A 17,123-nucleotide genomic window follows, 5' to 3' on the forward strand; every position below is an offset into this window, starting at 1 on the left:
TTTGGTAATTTCTGTGATACGAAGGCTCCGCTACCTCAGATCCTCTCTCTAAATTCCAGTTGGTTAACCTCTGCCCAAAGTTTGCTCGTTTAGGGCATACCCATATTTAAACTGGGGACCATATGCCGCTTTTCAAGGAATTGCACTCTGTATCATTGAAGTTTCCATGTACACCGCCGTATGAATACACCTACGGGTGTCTCTAAATTTTATTTCGGTACTTGTAACATGTGTTCATGTTGCGTTATGCTTAACCCGGAGCTAGACGGCCTAGACGGTAGCTTGCACTTCCACTACTATCCATGAACAGGCTCATTCAAACCGAGCATGCAACATTTCTATTTATGTCATGTTGGGCGACCTGAAGTTTTCCACTTTTTCTATTTTATTTAGATTTAAAAAAAGGACTCACTTCAACGCGTGTGTTGCCTTTACGAGTAGACATTATATAAAAGGTGTAAAGAAAGTTCGTTCCGGTAAAGTAAATGACCATATTATTCTACTGAGATGTAAGAGAAAACAGGAAAGGTTCATTTCATTTATTATAGGACTACCAATGACCATGTTTAGGGATTTACAATTTGGATGAATTGAGATTATTGTATAACATTCGGAGAAAATTTTCCCTTACATGTGTTTTGCAGACAATGGCATTTTACCAAAACTTATGGGGGGTAGATCGCTTCCATTCTTAACGAGACACATTTGTTGCAACACATTAGGAAGTTTAGTTCCATATTATAGTAGCTGAATTTGTATTGTACAAATAATAATTCAGATCTGATTTATGTGTTGGAATCAATGAAAGAAGAAACGCTTATTCATTTTCAAAAGTTGAACATTTCCGAACTTAGTGCATAGAACAAAATGATTTTCTCCCCAAAAAAATCTGAATTTAACAAAGTTTTTAAAGCAGCATTACGTCAACATATCAGTATTTAATGTGATGGAAAACTATAAATTATTGTTTTACTTTTCATGTTTTTGATATGCTGATTCATTGTCCCATGGAAAAGACTGAAGACAACTTTATAGATTTATATTAAAAAAAAAAACATATCAAAAAGAGATGATCATCATAGATTTTCTGTAAAACAAAATTTAAATACTTCAGGTTGAACAGTACATGCATAAGTCAGGGTAATTTTCTTTTTCATAAACTTTTGCAATGCGGAAAAAGTATTTATTTTGCACGATCTAATGGAAAATATAACAAACTGCAAATGTTAATGAAGTATAAACTTTGTTACATTATTGCATACAATTCGGCAATAATTGTTAACTATTCATATTGTTCTGACAAGAAATTAATCATCATAATTGTTCGTCATAACAGTCTAAATAGTATATTACGACCGTTCCAATATTTGCTAAATGGCGCATTAAATGTATTAGACTATCAGGTTTTTCACGCTAGAAAACCTCGTTATTAGACGTGGTCCGATATTAGAGAAGGATAGGAGAATATACGTGTAATATGCGAAAAGAATGAATTCATTCAAATAGATACGGCAAAAAACATGTACTTACACAGAATAAAGCAATTAGATTTAACAGTTAACACATTACGAGACCTGACACGAAATACCAGTGTGATAATCAAGGCGTAGATGAAAAACAGTGTTAAAAAGAATAATTCAAAATTTAATACAAATATTGTTAAGGATGTAACATTTTATCATACGGAAAAAGAAAACACGAGTATATATTTACACGATTTGGAAAACGAAACCACGGGATATAAAATGACGCACAAAGTAGTTAAAGAAACAGCGCGGGGACATCGAAATATGCAGGGGAATGGTAACACAGTGAAAAATAACACGGCCACAAACAACACTGATAAATGCCAGAGATCGGACACTGTGGTACAGTTTGAAACAGCTCAGTCACACTATGATAAAGACCAGGTCGAAAGTAACAAACCATGCAGGACAAATACGATAGATGAAAAGAATATGACAAAATGCCGCCCCGATCGCAATAGCGTTGTGGGAGATGACCTACCTACCTACTTACGTACGGGATCTTCTAAATCTGGCAAAGGACAAAAAATTGGATCGGAATCCCTTATAACGGATAACGTAAGTTATATCCAGACCAATAAGTATACATGTATCATGACGTTACGTACAAAACCTTCTGTTAAAGGTTACAAATATATTTGTCACTCATTTTAATACATAGCTGAAACATATGGTTATTCTTACGATGAAAATACATCGAAGCAACGACTGAATATCTTATTAAATTTTTATGAGAAATTAAATTGCCAACTTATTCATTTCAAAAATTCAAACTTAATATATACGATGCGTTTACTTTCCTCTATATAGTAATGGATTGCTATTAAATGTTTGTTTAAAGCCGATTAAACTATATATATAGAAATGTTTGGTATCTTTAAACATTTGTAAGGCTGTTTGTGGAAACCCTATGATAATGCGTTTGCAATACAATATGCTACATTGTACATAATTACACAAAGACATTTTATTGAAATTCTATACATGTCTTTAAAAATGCAAGTCATTGAAAAGTGCTTTCGAACTGATATTTACATACAGTATTGCAAAGACAGCTTAGAAACTTCACTAAGGTGTTTATGGAAGTCAAAGACATATACTTGTTGGATCATACATGTATCAAATCATTGAAAATAAAAGCATAATAGAAAGATTTTACACTGTCTAATGGCTAATAACCTCTGTAGATAAAGTATACAACTATAAAATGAGATGCTTTTGGTTTAGTCCCTGGGAAAGGTGATATTTTTATTTGACGGCTTAACAATCTGTTTGAAGTCATTCCTTCTCCATCCCTGAATTAACTACTGAAACATTTTAGGTTTCTTGCGGAGAATAATTCGGTACCGGTACATATTCCAGGGACACAGAATGAGATAACTGTCTGACAATACAGAGATGAAATACTGCTGGAAAATGTCGTAATACCCAAATCGAATCCGATAATAGTCGTACTTAACTTGATCCATATCGTACACGTTTCATGCGTCCTTTTTTCTTTCAGGACCTCTTACTTGCGGCTACACTTGTTGCTAATGCCATGGAAGGGAAAACATTTGAGGTTAAAAGAGAACCACGATTTGTAAGGTTGGAATAAAATTTAGAAACAATCTGTAGAAATCCTTAACCCTCAGGAAAGAAAAAGTCACTGAAATAGAAATTTCACTCTTTGCAATTAACTTATTTCTACAAACATATTTTTCATAATTATATTTAGATTGAGTTATCTCATGAGTTTGATATTGCTAGGAATACCATCAACGTAGACTCTATAGTGAATGTAGAGACACGAATCAGGTTCTGTCTAGTATAACACGGCATCTTTTCTAGGGGAGCCATAATCAACTGGAAAGATAAACTCCCTTTTTCAAAGATATGAACTTGTACTTCTGCCTCACAATGTTTTATTTAGAAACTCTACTATTTTGATTTGTTTTCCATATTTCTGGCGTTATACTTGTAAATGCAATAAAATGTTTGGTGATGCTATTTAATCTAAGATTTTGAGGATTTAATATATATCTGGGTAAATATGCAGCAAAAAAAAATATGAACATGATACAGAATTTAGGTCTTTATATAAACACTAATACAAAAAGGTAGTACTAAATCTGACAAAATCTTTATTTATTTAAGACATAATTTACATAGGTAATTGTTAAAATGAATCATTTATAAATACAGTTCATAAGCCGTTTTTATTGCCACGAGACGGTTGTTTTGTGAACGAAGGAAAACATGTCATTCTTGTAGACTAATGGCTCACTGACATTGCGGCTTAAATTATTTTCGTAAATTTTACAGGTCCTATAACTTGTACAAATCCAGATTGATGTGTCTGCTATTGTACACAGCAATATTCGTAACTTTGATGTTGGCAGTCTTTGAAAAGCCGTCTATGCCAAACTTTCACGCGCCGTACTGGGTAAGTTATAGAAATTTGCAACGCTTATTTCCTGATTATTCTAACAAGTGTCATGTGCTTCTTTTAGTCATTTGGCCAAAGCGAAAAAAACTAATCAAAAAGAGTAACCTTCTAAATAACTGAAACTGAAATGTGAGTAAAGTCATATAAGTATCAGAAAGATGTATTATATATGTGGGATAGACCAACATCTTATTTTGGACTTTTGTGAAGGAAGCAACTTATGCGCGGGTAAGACGTAGTTTTTTGTTGTTGTTTATATGAGCCGTGCCATGAGAAAACCAACATAGTGGGTATGCGACCAGCATGGATCCAGACCAGCCTGCGCATCCGCGCAGTCTGGTCAGGCTCCATGCTGTTCGCTTTTAAAGCCTATTGGAATTGGAGAAACTATTAGCGAACAGCATGGATCCTGACCAGACTGCGCGGATGCGCAGGCTGGTCTGGATCCATGCTGGTCGCATACCCACTATGTTGGTTTTCTCATGGCACGGCTCATATAGGAAATCCGATGCCATTATGATCGAAGTAAATTTTTAAAGTATAAAATTCATTTCAATAAAACATCTTTTATTTAGTGTTTAAGCTGCGTTCATTTCTATTTACATCAAATTGGCTATATGGACGTATTTCCACAATGACTACCATAACAAATGCGTTTCAGTTAATAAAACGCATTTTATTGCGATTGATTGGGTTGATAGTGTCTGTAGAATTATGTCTCTAATGTATTTAAGATTAATTCATGGATTGCATAATGTACCATTCACACATTAAAATAGAATCGTGTAAATGTCCAGTTTTTGTAGTACAATTATCAGTAATTGATCAATTATTCATGTTTATGCTATTAAGCGTAAACGAATTAATATGTATAACGCAATTATTGTTGCATGTACCATTACTGCGGCAAAATGTCAGTTAATATCAGCTAAAAACCATACATGCCACTGGGGACGTATTTGGGATAGTTGTCTATCTGATGTTACCATTCCCTAAATGAGTAAAGCAATTGAATGAATGAATAATACACACGTTTTACGATGTGACTTAAATTGCATTCTTGTATAAAAAAGGCAAAATGAAATTAGGTCAATGGTAATGAAATATTAAAATACATCGATAGGTGAGTGCACGTACACATTGATTATTCAAATAAAATTCTGAATATAAAGGTTTACAGCCTTCATCCCGTTCTTTTAATTCGTGTGTTTGATTAACTTGCATCTTAGAAATAAAATTATATCTAAAACTAGTAAAAACTAAAATTTTAAAATTTGCTTAGTCATCATAAACATTTTAGTATCCCACCCCCTCTCCCAGCAAGAGGTCTACCCACTATTTTCAATGACCGTTTGATCCTGCCGTCTAAGTTCAAGATTGAAAATGTACCGTCTCAATATATTTTTAAATCATTGACAAAATATGCCATGCTAATTTGATAATCCACAAAAGCGTGTTGCTAATCATAATCAACAAAATTGCCTTTATATCCTTTTTAGGAATAACACCATTTAACAACTTTACTTTTTAACAAATTAATATTTGCCTTTATTCTTTCTCTGCGCGGCCGTATGGTAAAAGATTTAAAAAGTATTGGTAGATCATAGACGTAGGAGCAGGGGGCATAGCGGAAGCTTTGCACCCTCCACCTCCTCTGCGCCTCCAAACGTTTTAATTAAAACTTATTTTTTCTCAGAAATAACAGTAGATGAAGGAATAGAGAGCATATAGGTGTGCTGATAAGGTTTAGATTCTATGTCTTATATCATAATTATTGCCAATAAGAAGAGGAACGTATTTGTTTAGTTGTCAAAATATTTCAGGAAAATATGGGTAGGTTTAGCTGGTCGCCGCAAATCCACACCAACATATACATGGCAGATTTACTGACGAAATAAAAATATGACGTTTGAAGGGGTATTTTTGTCCTTTAAGTGCGTCAATTACTTTCATTTTAGATTGAGCGGTATGAAACACATGTGTGGTTTTTCAAAGAAGTAACCATTTACTTCTGGTTCTATTTAATCGCAAAACGATAGATGTAAATCTGGGCTCAAATTGCCAACTAGCCTTTAAACTTAAATCAACTGGCACCATCCCCGCCTTTGGCTTAAATATTATCCAAACGATTATACTCGTACCATTTATACAGCTAATTTACTTTACATAATTTAATTTCAAAAACGGTGAGCTTTTAAAATTAATAATTATTATTAAATTGTATTTTTGGTAGCTCACACATTGTGCTATACTCTTTATGTACTTTTGTATTTTAATTTACAACAACATGTTTTATATCCTTTGATCTCGTTCCATTTCTTCAAATCAGCCCAAAGTGGATGTCCAAAATTAGATAAAACGGACTATAGCGCGGGTAACAGGAGTATATCCTGTACGATTTCATCACTGTTTTAGTAATGCAAATAACAATGTATGATATAAATATCACTTTTTTTTGTAATTTCGTACAATGGATAAAACGATATACAGTTCAATTCATTATTCGTTTCATAAGTCCATTACTGTATGATATATAAGTCTAAAATAATATTACAAACACTAAATGTTCCAAAAAATGTAAATAATAAACAGAAATGTAAAAGTGTGATTACTAGTAATCAATGTATATATTGCAGATAACGATGGCAATAGAATCGGTTTGTCAGTTGTTCTTTGTGTTGCGTATATACCATCATAAACATTGGAGGGTCCCTAAGGGCTTCAAGAAGGATTTAAAGATGATACTCGCCGTAACCTGCACTGTTGTATGTTATTTTACGTCAAAATTGAAATCTGTCTTGCATATAGTGTGTATAAAATTATGTATGCCACGCCATATTTATAATTGTATGTTATAAGTAATTATATACCATGCATGGACCAGTTTTCCTGCTAGATAGAATGTGCTTTGTTTCTGTCCATAAGCTAGAGACAACTGAAATGTATACAATACACCATATTCGACGTTAAATAACTGTATGATATGCAATTTAGTATATTGGTTATATTCATTAGCTAACGGTGTTTTCAAATTGAAGAAGAGAATACAGTTGAAACTCAATATTTCGATTACCAAAAGATCGAGCGTTAAATTACTTCTGAGATAAGCTAGAATCACACTGCCCCGGCTGGGCTTGCGGATGAGTTCCGGATTCCCATCCCCGAATTGTTCCGGATGTGTAAGGAAAAATGAGTTTGGCGATTTTTTTTACGCCATACATCTCTAAATCAGTCGTAATAGAACCTTAACTAATCTTATTAGAACCGGAATATAGAGGATATTTGTTTGTTTTAGTGTAAAATCGAAATATATTTCATCGAGTGAACACTATAACACTATATTCCGATCTTACACTGAAACAAACAAATTTTCTATTTCTTATGCATTTTAATCGTTTTAACAAAAATATATTCAGTTTGCCCGCGCAACGTCACGTGCATCGCATCATAACGTGATAATGTCGTGACGTCAGGATGTCTTTGTAGAAAAACTATAAATATATTACGTTTTCTGATTTCTTTGACATTTTATTATGACAAAATGTAAATATTTATGATCCTTTTATTATTTGTATACACCTTTACCTTTACTGAAAAATATTTTGCAAGGAATTTCCTATCATTTATAATCATATCATTTCACATTCAAATGTAGTCCCGTACCAGCTGTGAAAAATAAAAATAATATTTTCACTGTCTGAAACAGTGAAAATATCAATTTTATTTTACTGATAAATTTCAGTATTTCACATAATAGTATAGAATAAAAAACCGTAATAGCTCGTATCATTTCACCATGTAGCGATTGTCATCCGTACTGTTACGATCTTTTAAGACCTGTTACGATCTTTTCAGAACTGTAACGGATTTATTACATGTACGGATTCCTTTATGATGTATTATCCGTAGCAATATTTTGAGCATGTTCGAAACTTTACCCCCGGATACCCCCGCTTTCTGAACGGACACATCGGATGACTTACGAATGGGTTAGGAGTTCTACGGATGCGTTACGGGTGATATCCGGAACTAATCTGCTAGCCCATCAGCGGCAGTGTGATTGTAGCTATAACCAAAATTCGACTTAAAATGACACTTTGTACACGTGTTTTCTGGATTAGTTTTGAAAATATCTTCGAGATAGTCGAAATTTTCAGATAGGCAAGTTCAAGATGTATATACTATATTTAACACGGAATGTTTGAACAATGTATAAATGCCTAAAGAAACGTCTAGTCTACACATATTTCTGGATAAAATGCCCATCAAGAATATTTGTTATAAACGTCATTTTGAATCGGGCTATACAAATGAATAAATAACTGGGTTTCCAAAGCCTAGTCTGATATTTTTATTGGCCACCATAAATGTCAATATAAAATAGGTCAGAAACGTTTTACTGAGAAAAAAAGAAAGCATTAGAAAGTGCAAATAACAGCGATAGATGGTTAAAAAAACTGAAAAGTACCAGGGTAGGTATCTTAATTTAAATTTAAGCTGTATAGTGTCGAATATCCACATTCAAAGAATAAGTTAAGGACTCTATAAATTTTAATAGTTTCCGATTCTTGCAATATTTTCTCATCTACAATACCTTGAGATTCTTTACTTTTTCCGAAACAAATTTTGATTTGGGTTATAATTAACAAGACGCTTGCTTTAAAAAGTTGTGACATTGAACAAACTGTTTCACTTGTAGTCGAATAACGTTTGCTCTGAAAAAAAAAGCAATTTACAAGAAATATAATTGATGTTGCATCAAAATGATACTATTATTTGATATGGCTTATTACTTTTTCACTGATTTTTCACGAAAAGAAAAAATAAACGTTTAAATTTGCCATTATAAAGGTTTGTATAGAATTTTGTTCACTTTCTTTAAAACTGTTTTAACAGATAACGATTCTTGACATGTGCGTGTATATGCTGGTCGTTGAGCTCACTGACTTCGAGGCAGTTAGATATTCAAGGCTGCTTCGCCCACTGTTTATTTTCTTCTTTTCGGATAGTGTGCATGTAAGTAGAGGTATACGTGTGAAAATGTAGTAGCACTTACTTGAATTCTGTTGATTTATTGTAATGTACAATTTGTATTGGATATTTACAAGTAACTGACAATAAACAACTTTCGCGCATAAATTAGAAATGAAAGACAAATTGCTTTTAAATTACTGGCAGTGATGTCAGTTGAATTTTCAGAAAGAAAGTTTGCCTTCAAGTTGGCGGGATAGAACTTTTATCATGTATACATATATTATCTAAAGCCATCCGGTCTGGTAAAGGGAAGTTAAATGTAAAAAAAAACAAAAACAGATATACATGTATAAATCACTTTTACTGTGTAAAATATATGTATAAAGTTTGCACGCGAACATAAGGTGGATATTTTGTTACATGCGGATGCCTATCTTCATGGAGTACATAATTATGGAAATTAACAAAAAGGCCTTCTTTACATTTAGTATTAGTAGAATTTAATGTATGAAGGATATTTGCTTTTATTTTCTATAATTTTAGAATTCGGGAAATAAACCCACCTAGACACATAATAATAGTGTTGTCCTCAAAACATTGTCACCTCTGTTTCAGCTCAAACGAGCATGGAGTAATATTAGAATGACCTTGAAGCAAATCAGTCACGTGATTGTACTTTTCTATTTCCTTATCCTGGTGTTTGCGTTGGTGGCGGTCAAAATTTTCCAGGAAAGGTTAAGTATTTTATTAGCTTATCAATGACGTTATACGTGTGTTATTATGTTAAGTACATTACATGTATTCATTATTAGGTTACCTTCGTTTCCCTAGTGTGTTTATAACTATCACATTTTCCAGAAATTGTCAAACTATAGAGAAATCTCTACGCCGTGTAATATATGACTAGCTTTGAATCATTATTTAAACAGATAATGCCTTATATGATATATATTTTTGGTATTGTGAAATTGTTTTACGTAGTTGATTGTTGCATAATCAAGTGTTTTAGCAATGTCTCTTTAAAGTCAATACAAGTGATTTTGCAATCTCACTAAAGTCATTCTAACACGCTATCGCTAATATGCGAAGGATATCGCTGCAGGTGTAGTTGATCGGATTTCATTTTCTAAAGTGTGACACTTCATTTGTATTTGAGCCGCGCCATGAGAAAACCAACAAAGTGGCATCCGCGCATTCTAGTCAGGATCCATGCTGTTCGTTTACGGTTTCTCTAATTGCAGTAGGCTTTGAAAGCGAACAGCATGCATCCTGACCAAACTGGTCGCAAACGCACTATGTTGGTTTTCTCATTGCGTGGCTCATTTATTTTGTATACGAGCTAAATCGCTATTGTTAATTTAAACCTGTCAATTATGAGCATGTGATACCTCATTTATGTTAATTTTCAAGTGATGTTTTTTTTTTCTTTTTTCATTTGTTATTATTATTATTATTATTATTATTGCTATTATTATTATTATTACTATTATTATTTTTATCATTATTATTATTATTTTAAGATGATACACGTATACTACAGTAACTGATACCTTTTTAAATTCGTATAAGTAACTGATATTTTCTGCATACATACTAATATTTAAGTGTTTAATATAGAAAGCTCTATTTATAATAACAATACAAATATATATGGTTACTATACATGTACTTAACATTTGTTTTGCAGGACGGAAATAAAGTTTCCTGACGGAAGAGAATATTTCAAGAACTATTTAGAAAGTTTCTGGGAGCTATATGTCCTTGTGACGACAGCTAATAATCCCGATGTTATGTAAGTTGCTTTTTTCTTACACAACTGCACCATAAACAACTACACCATAATTTTATTAAGGCAAACTTTCATTTCACTGCAAGACCACTTCTGTTTTCTCAAAATCTAACAGAGAAGATTTGTTTCTAAAATACAGTTGATTTCGGACTGCTTATACGCATGAACAGATACAGATTTTTACAAAATATGTTGCCAAGTGTATTCCATAGTTGGATAATTGACTGAAAATGTTCCCGAATAAAAAAACAGCGGAATTATTTTTCTGTCAGTTTTGCTGTTAAAGGCCTAGATTTTGGCAGTGGGCCAAGGGATTCCTGTCGTCATCAGCACAGTTGGGGGCTAATGACCATCACAGTATGGTTCCAATTAACAAGGGCCAATGTTTATTGGAGAGTCAGTCTACCATACAAGTGTATCAGTTAGTGAGAAGGGGAAACAATGTAATTTATCTTAATATATAATTGATAACTTTTAAAGTTATACTAGTTTTTTGGCATTTCTATGTAAAGAAAACTATTTGTTGATCAAACACAATAATAAGATAATCAGAAACTTTTTTTCACAATAATGAAATAATGATAAACTTACTTAAAGAAATATGCAAGTTTTTATTTTTTTTCAAAGTATGTCTGGAGAAATGTGATATTTCAGAAAATTGTGACTTTCACTCATCTAAAGCTTGCAGAATACTGTAAATAACATTTGTCTAAAAATTGAAAACAGTATGTGCATTTCAAAGTTACAAAGCAAAGCATGAAAAAAGTCACTTTTAGCAACATACTGAAAATGAAAATTCAGTATAGATAGAACACAATAATTTTAAGTTCAAATAATGTTGATTACATGAATTCAAGAAACCCAGTTTCCAATTAGAAAAATATTGTTTGTCAACACAAAGAACTCCTGAATTTTTTGCGTGATTTATTATCATTATTATTTTCAATATTATTACTGTATCTTTAATCATCCTTTATGTAATACAATAATAATAATAATAATAATAATTATTTTTATTATTATTAGCATTATTATAACATTAATGTAACTTATTATCATCTATATAATATCAAAATAATAAGTAATATTATTATTATTCCACATTTCACTGAAGAAAAATTAATTTCTTTCAACTCCACTGCACACATCTTCATGGTCTAGGGGTCCCCTACTTTGCTAATTGCCCTCTAATCAGTTACGGTTACATAATCGCTGATAAGCAGCAGATAAGATGGGAGTTGTATATTGGATTGGGGGGGGACACTTATATAGTAGTGAATCTAGGCCTTTAAGGAACTACACATGAACGTGTCCATGTCTGTACTGCTGCAGCATTTTAACATGTGGCTTTCCCTTCTGAGTATTTATCCTTGGTTTCTTTCCCCGCCCAATGAACAAAAAAATTCCCCTTTTCTTTAACAATTCCCATTTTAAAATCTTTCAGAATTAAAATGTACTAGTTATTTGAAGCAACACTACTACTGTATCTTTCCGCTCTGTTTTATGGTTGCGGCTGGACCTATCGATTCCCGAATGAATATGTAATGATAGAAGTAGAAAATGTAGAGATACACAACTATATACAAGACCATTACTTGATCTATACTTTTTGAAATTAATAACACACTGAATTGCATTTCCTTTTTTAGAAAGGACCTTTGTGACCGTATAGAATAGATAACAATCACATGACCCTTCCTATGGGTTCAAAGGGCATAATCCAGATGATCAATGAGCCTAGTCAGGTGTCCGCTCGTGCCGATAAAATTCATGAGGAAACCTGGGGTCTTTCTCCACTACGTTGTACTTTAAAGTTTGACGATGTTACCTAAAACCTAATAAAACGTACAAACAAAACATTATTCTAGAAACAATACATGCATATTAAGGTTGTTATTAATAAACCGGAAGTGATAGTGTAACGTCAATTATTCGGAAAACGTAGAATAAAGCCTGGATTCTACGTACGGAAATGATAAATATTTTATGAACAAACAGTGAGTAAATTTATTAAAATGGCACTGTTACTATATTTCTAAAGTAAAGATATGATATTAAAACATATGACATGTTAAATAATTTAAAATAATGTTTCAAAATAAGCGTGAAATCTTTAGTTCAATTCAGTCATGGCCAAGTATCTCAAAAATAAGCACACGGACATATACATTTTATTTCACAACACTATAGGCTATATGTTTATTTACAACTGTGAGAAGTTTCATCAAAATCTACATTGTAGAAAAATGAAAGTTTTGATTTTACCATAGATTCCCATTATGACAAAATACGCGAGGTCCAGATTTTTTAAATCAGTCTAGCAAATAATCAAGCACACGACCTTATCCTTGTTATTTGCTGAATTTTCTAGGTATATTCTAAAGTTTTGAAAAATCGGAGTTTAATCAAATTCTACATTGTGGAAAAAAATTCGATCCAAACATGCAGAACTACCTCAAGATCACCTGTCATTTTAATCTTTTGACCAATTCTTAATAACATATATGACATAGATTGTGACAAAGATGAACGTACCGGCGACAATAACTATCCGAACAAATCAACACCCATTACAATATTTACAAATTTATTTACAGAAAATGATTATTTACAATGAATAAATGATAAATGAAAAAAAATCTGATTATAAGAAAGAAAGAAAAAAATCTGAGCTCAGTATCTCTAGATATAAAGTTCTAACACTGACAGTTCCGTTTTAACGTGACGTGGCACAGTTGTTTCCGTTAATTTCGAACTTTAAGTAGCACAAAAATACTACATATCTTCAAGTAAAGTCCCTTTAAACCATGAATACGTTGACTCCGTTTTGGCTCCCTATGATGGTAAGTGATTGCATCCCTGAGCTGACTTCAGAGGATAACAAAAATCATCGTCTTTGCGGTTTACGGCACAACCATGGGACGAAAGCTCTGCGCTGGAAAAATCACATCCAGGCGAGTGAAGACAAGTGAACCTCGGGTATTGTACTTCCGAGTTGTGACATCACCAGGTAAAAGTCGTCTGGCGGAAGAAGCTAAATTATATAACATATGGTAAGCACCATAGCAAAACAAATAAGTCAGGGCATAAAACTGCTCATTTGGGAACACCAAACTTCCGTAGGCTCCCATAAATAATACGTGCTACTTATACAAAATATATGTGCTACTAAGTTCATACGTCACATGATTAAAATACGTCACTGATTACTTCCATTATTACAAAAATTAATACCTTAAAAGTCTAAAGTAAAAGTATGGAAAAGATATGAAAAGTTTATGATGAAAAAAATATAGATACGGAAATGATAAACTGCAGCTATTATTTACAACTATAAATTAACAAAAATTCAATGCAAATCAAACGTTATACCATAGTTGGCATCAATATCTAATGCCATACAACAAAACTGACATTGTATGTATATGCTTTAGACTGGCACACAGTTTCAAATTACAATAATATTACATACACAGTACTAGACTTGCCATATAGATTTATACACTATAATACAATGCAGTAACGGCGTTCCATAACAACGAAAGGTTTGACATATGTTTATGACAAAGAGTCATTTACAATCATCATGTTACAAATTTCAGTACAAATCTTACAACTTATATAAACGAAACATTTTAGATTCCTCTTTCGAAATAATTTACAAAAGTCTGAAAATTTTAATAAATCATCCCAACATACTGAAACTAGCTAAAATCACATGCCGAAAAGTAAACGTTACAAAATTCTGTAGAATGAACACAAATTTACTAAATAAAAATCGTAATTCAAAAATCATACAAAAATCTAGCAAATAAACTTCTTACCTCGATCGAGCATAAATTTCTACCAAGAAAAATCAATTTGACATAGATTCGTCTAATGTCGAAATGTGGTGTGCGCTAGGCATATCTAGTCCAGTCTATTTGTAGGGTAATGTCCCGCCAAATACTAAATTTCATGGGACTCACGGCTTAAGCGTGAACTCTGACTATTTGTTTTTCCACGGGAATCACGATATAGCCGGGAAATCTGACTACTTTGGCGCGGATTGAAATTGACAATTTGAGGCCCGTTATAGTGGTTTTGGGGATAAAAACATGAATTACTGAAGTTTATAAAATACCAACTTTCTTATTACTGAACCGAATTTAATAAAATTTACATGGAAATTTAAGTTATGAAATACAGAAAAACATGAGAGGTATTTTATGCGACAAATCTGACATTTACCTCAATAACTCAAAAATTTACAAAAAGATTATGCAATACCTGCATTTACTCTACAGATACAATGAGGCCTGTATGTCAGTTTGTGACATAGATATATATAGTTTGAAATCTGTGGTAATCTGAAGTAGCTTTAAACACTGTATAAGATTCGTTTGTCATTTAACATATTAATGCCATTGTCCTTTTTCTATTTCAGGATGCCAGCTTATGAAAAAAATCGCTGGTATTGCTTGTTCTTCACGAGCTACATTATACTGTGCCTTTATTTGATACTGAATATACTGCTTGCTGTCACATATAACAGTTACAGAGAAAATATGAAGGTATCCATTACAAGCTTGATAAATTACATAATAGCTTTATTTCATTTTCTCCAGTAGCTTATTGGAATTTGAATGATTCATTCTTGATTTTTTTTCACTGTATCAAACAATGGTGTTATTGTTTTACAATTTTCGCTGTTATGGAACTACGCTAAAGAATTTGATTTATCATTAATTGGATATTCTTTCCACAATATATATCAACAATGATATTCATATGAACCGTGCCATGAGAAAACCAACATAGTGGGTTTGCGACCAGCATTGATCCAGACCAGCCTGCGCATCCGCGCAGTCTGGTCAGGATCCATGCTGTTCGCTGTCAAAGTCTATTGCAATTAGAGAAACCGTTAGCGAACAGCATGGATCCTGACCAGACTGCGCGGATGTGCAGGCTGGTCTGGATCCATGCTGGTCGCAAAGCCACTATGTTGGTTTTCCTATGGCACGGCTCATATACCTACACACACATCAACACATGCGCTCCAGATTGAACTCTCAAATACTGATAGTAATTTCCACTAGATATAACCTACTATTTTTTATGTTGCAAGGACGTTTTGTGGATAATGACGTTCAAGGGCGACTGTCATCGTAATTTTTTTTTTCAGTCAAGAGGCTAATAATCTGACCATATCTGTTTATTTATTTTCTTATCTTAAATCCCAGAACACTCCTTACTTGCATACTTATTTCAGCCATAAACATCACAACTACATAAACTAAGCTAGATTTAAATTTTACAATATCAGCAGCAAATGGTGAAATATCTTTTTTATGTGGGGAAAAAGAAATATCTAAGAATCTGTAAAATAGCCTTATAAAACTAATGCATGTAAGAGTTTTGTAAAGGGAAGATGTTGAGCGGAAAAAATAACACCTTTCTACCTGCTTTTAGTATTCCTATAATTATGATAAATGTACAAGTTAGGGAATGTTCAAGTAATGCTTTTATTCCGGATGTGTAGATGAGGCGTTTTAAAAGAAGTCAGTATAATATACTTATTTCATGTCAGCATCTATCTTTTCTTTCTAATTCTGTATAACGTAGACAATTCAATATTCAAACCAAATTGTAGGTTTTTCACACAAGAAAGATATCCATTGGTCGTTTTTAAAATACTTAATAATTAACTTGTTTTTATTTGTACATTGAAGGTCCAAATAAAATATTCATCACATATGAAAAAGGCAGTTTTGAACCAGGCATTTGAAGTCATAAAGATTAATGTTGATGGTAACGAAATGGTGACATACAAGACATGGATAAGACTGATAAATCTGGCTCACCCTGGTATAACCAAACACCAAGCCGATCTTTTGATGATGGTACTTGACACAGATAAAACAGGATTTATCAGTAAGATTCCCTTTTGAAAGAAATACACTTATGTCGGTATCATGTTTTACGTCCAATTCTGTGTGATATAACTGGCTCACCCTTTGTAATTAAACACCAAGATGATCTGTCCGATGAGGGAGCTTTACATAAATTAAAGAGGCTAATGATTCTCTGTAGTGTGCGCTTCTCAAATAAGTTTCATGTAAAACGTTCGACTTATAATGTTGAAGTTAACTGTCTACTGCGATAATGAGAACTTGTCGCGGTTATGATCAAGAATGAAAATGTTTGCCTCAATTACCAGGTTCACACTCGTGAGAGAGGTATTTGTGACTGATTCTTCCAATGCGGTACACCACTGTCATTTGTATCGTCGTCGTTATCTGTACTAATCTTGTTACTTCGCGTGTATTTCAACCATTCCGAAGAATGTGGCAATTCCACCAATTTTTGTTCTTTTAATGCTTTATTCTAACATGACCCGCAGCAATTGCTATATAAACATATAGCG

At 32.8% G+C, this 17,123-nt stretch overlaps 1 protein-coding gene across 1 annotated transcript in view; it reads left to right on the forward strand.

Annotated features, from left to right (window-relative positions):
• Window positions 1-1,415: 1,415 nt before the first annotated feature.
• The window catches only part of LOC123542305 (two pore channel protein 2-like), a 33,867-nt gene continuing 18,159 nt past the window's right edge, over window positions 1,416-17,123 (forward strand). The window contains exons 1-9 of the mRNA XM_045328098.2: window positions 1,416-2,084; window positions 3,031-3,113; window positions 3,831-3,951; window positions 6,591-6,719; window positions 8,851-8,970; window positions 9,544-9,662; window positions 10,616-10,720; window positions 15,144-15,270; window positions 16,429-16,630. Coding sequence (XP_045184033.2) covers window positions 1,611-2,084; window positions 3,031-3,113; window positions 3,831-3,951; window positions 6,591-6,719; window positions 8,851-8,970; window positions 9,544-9,662; window positions 10,616-10,720; window positions 15,144-15,270; window positions 16,429-16,630 — 1,480 coding nt within the window. The 5' untranslated portion in view covers window positions 1,416-1,610. The remainder of the gene's footprint in view (window positions 2,085-3,030; window positions 3,114-3,830; window positions 3,952-6,590; window positions 6,720-8,850; window positions 8,971-9,543; window positions 9,663-10,615; window positions 10,721-15,143; window positions 15,271-16,428; window positions 16,631-17,123) is intronic.

Source organism: Mercenaria mercenaria, chromosome 1 (assembly GCF_021730395.1).
Source record: "Mercenaria mercenaria strain notata chromosome 1, MADL_Memer_1, whole genome shotgun sequence".
Taxonomy (NCBI): Eukaryota; Metazoa; Mollusca; class Bivalvia; order Venerida; family Veneridae; genus Mercenaria; species Mercenaria mercenaria.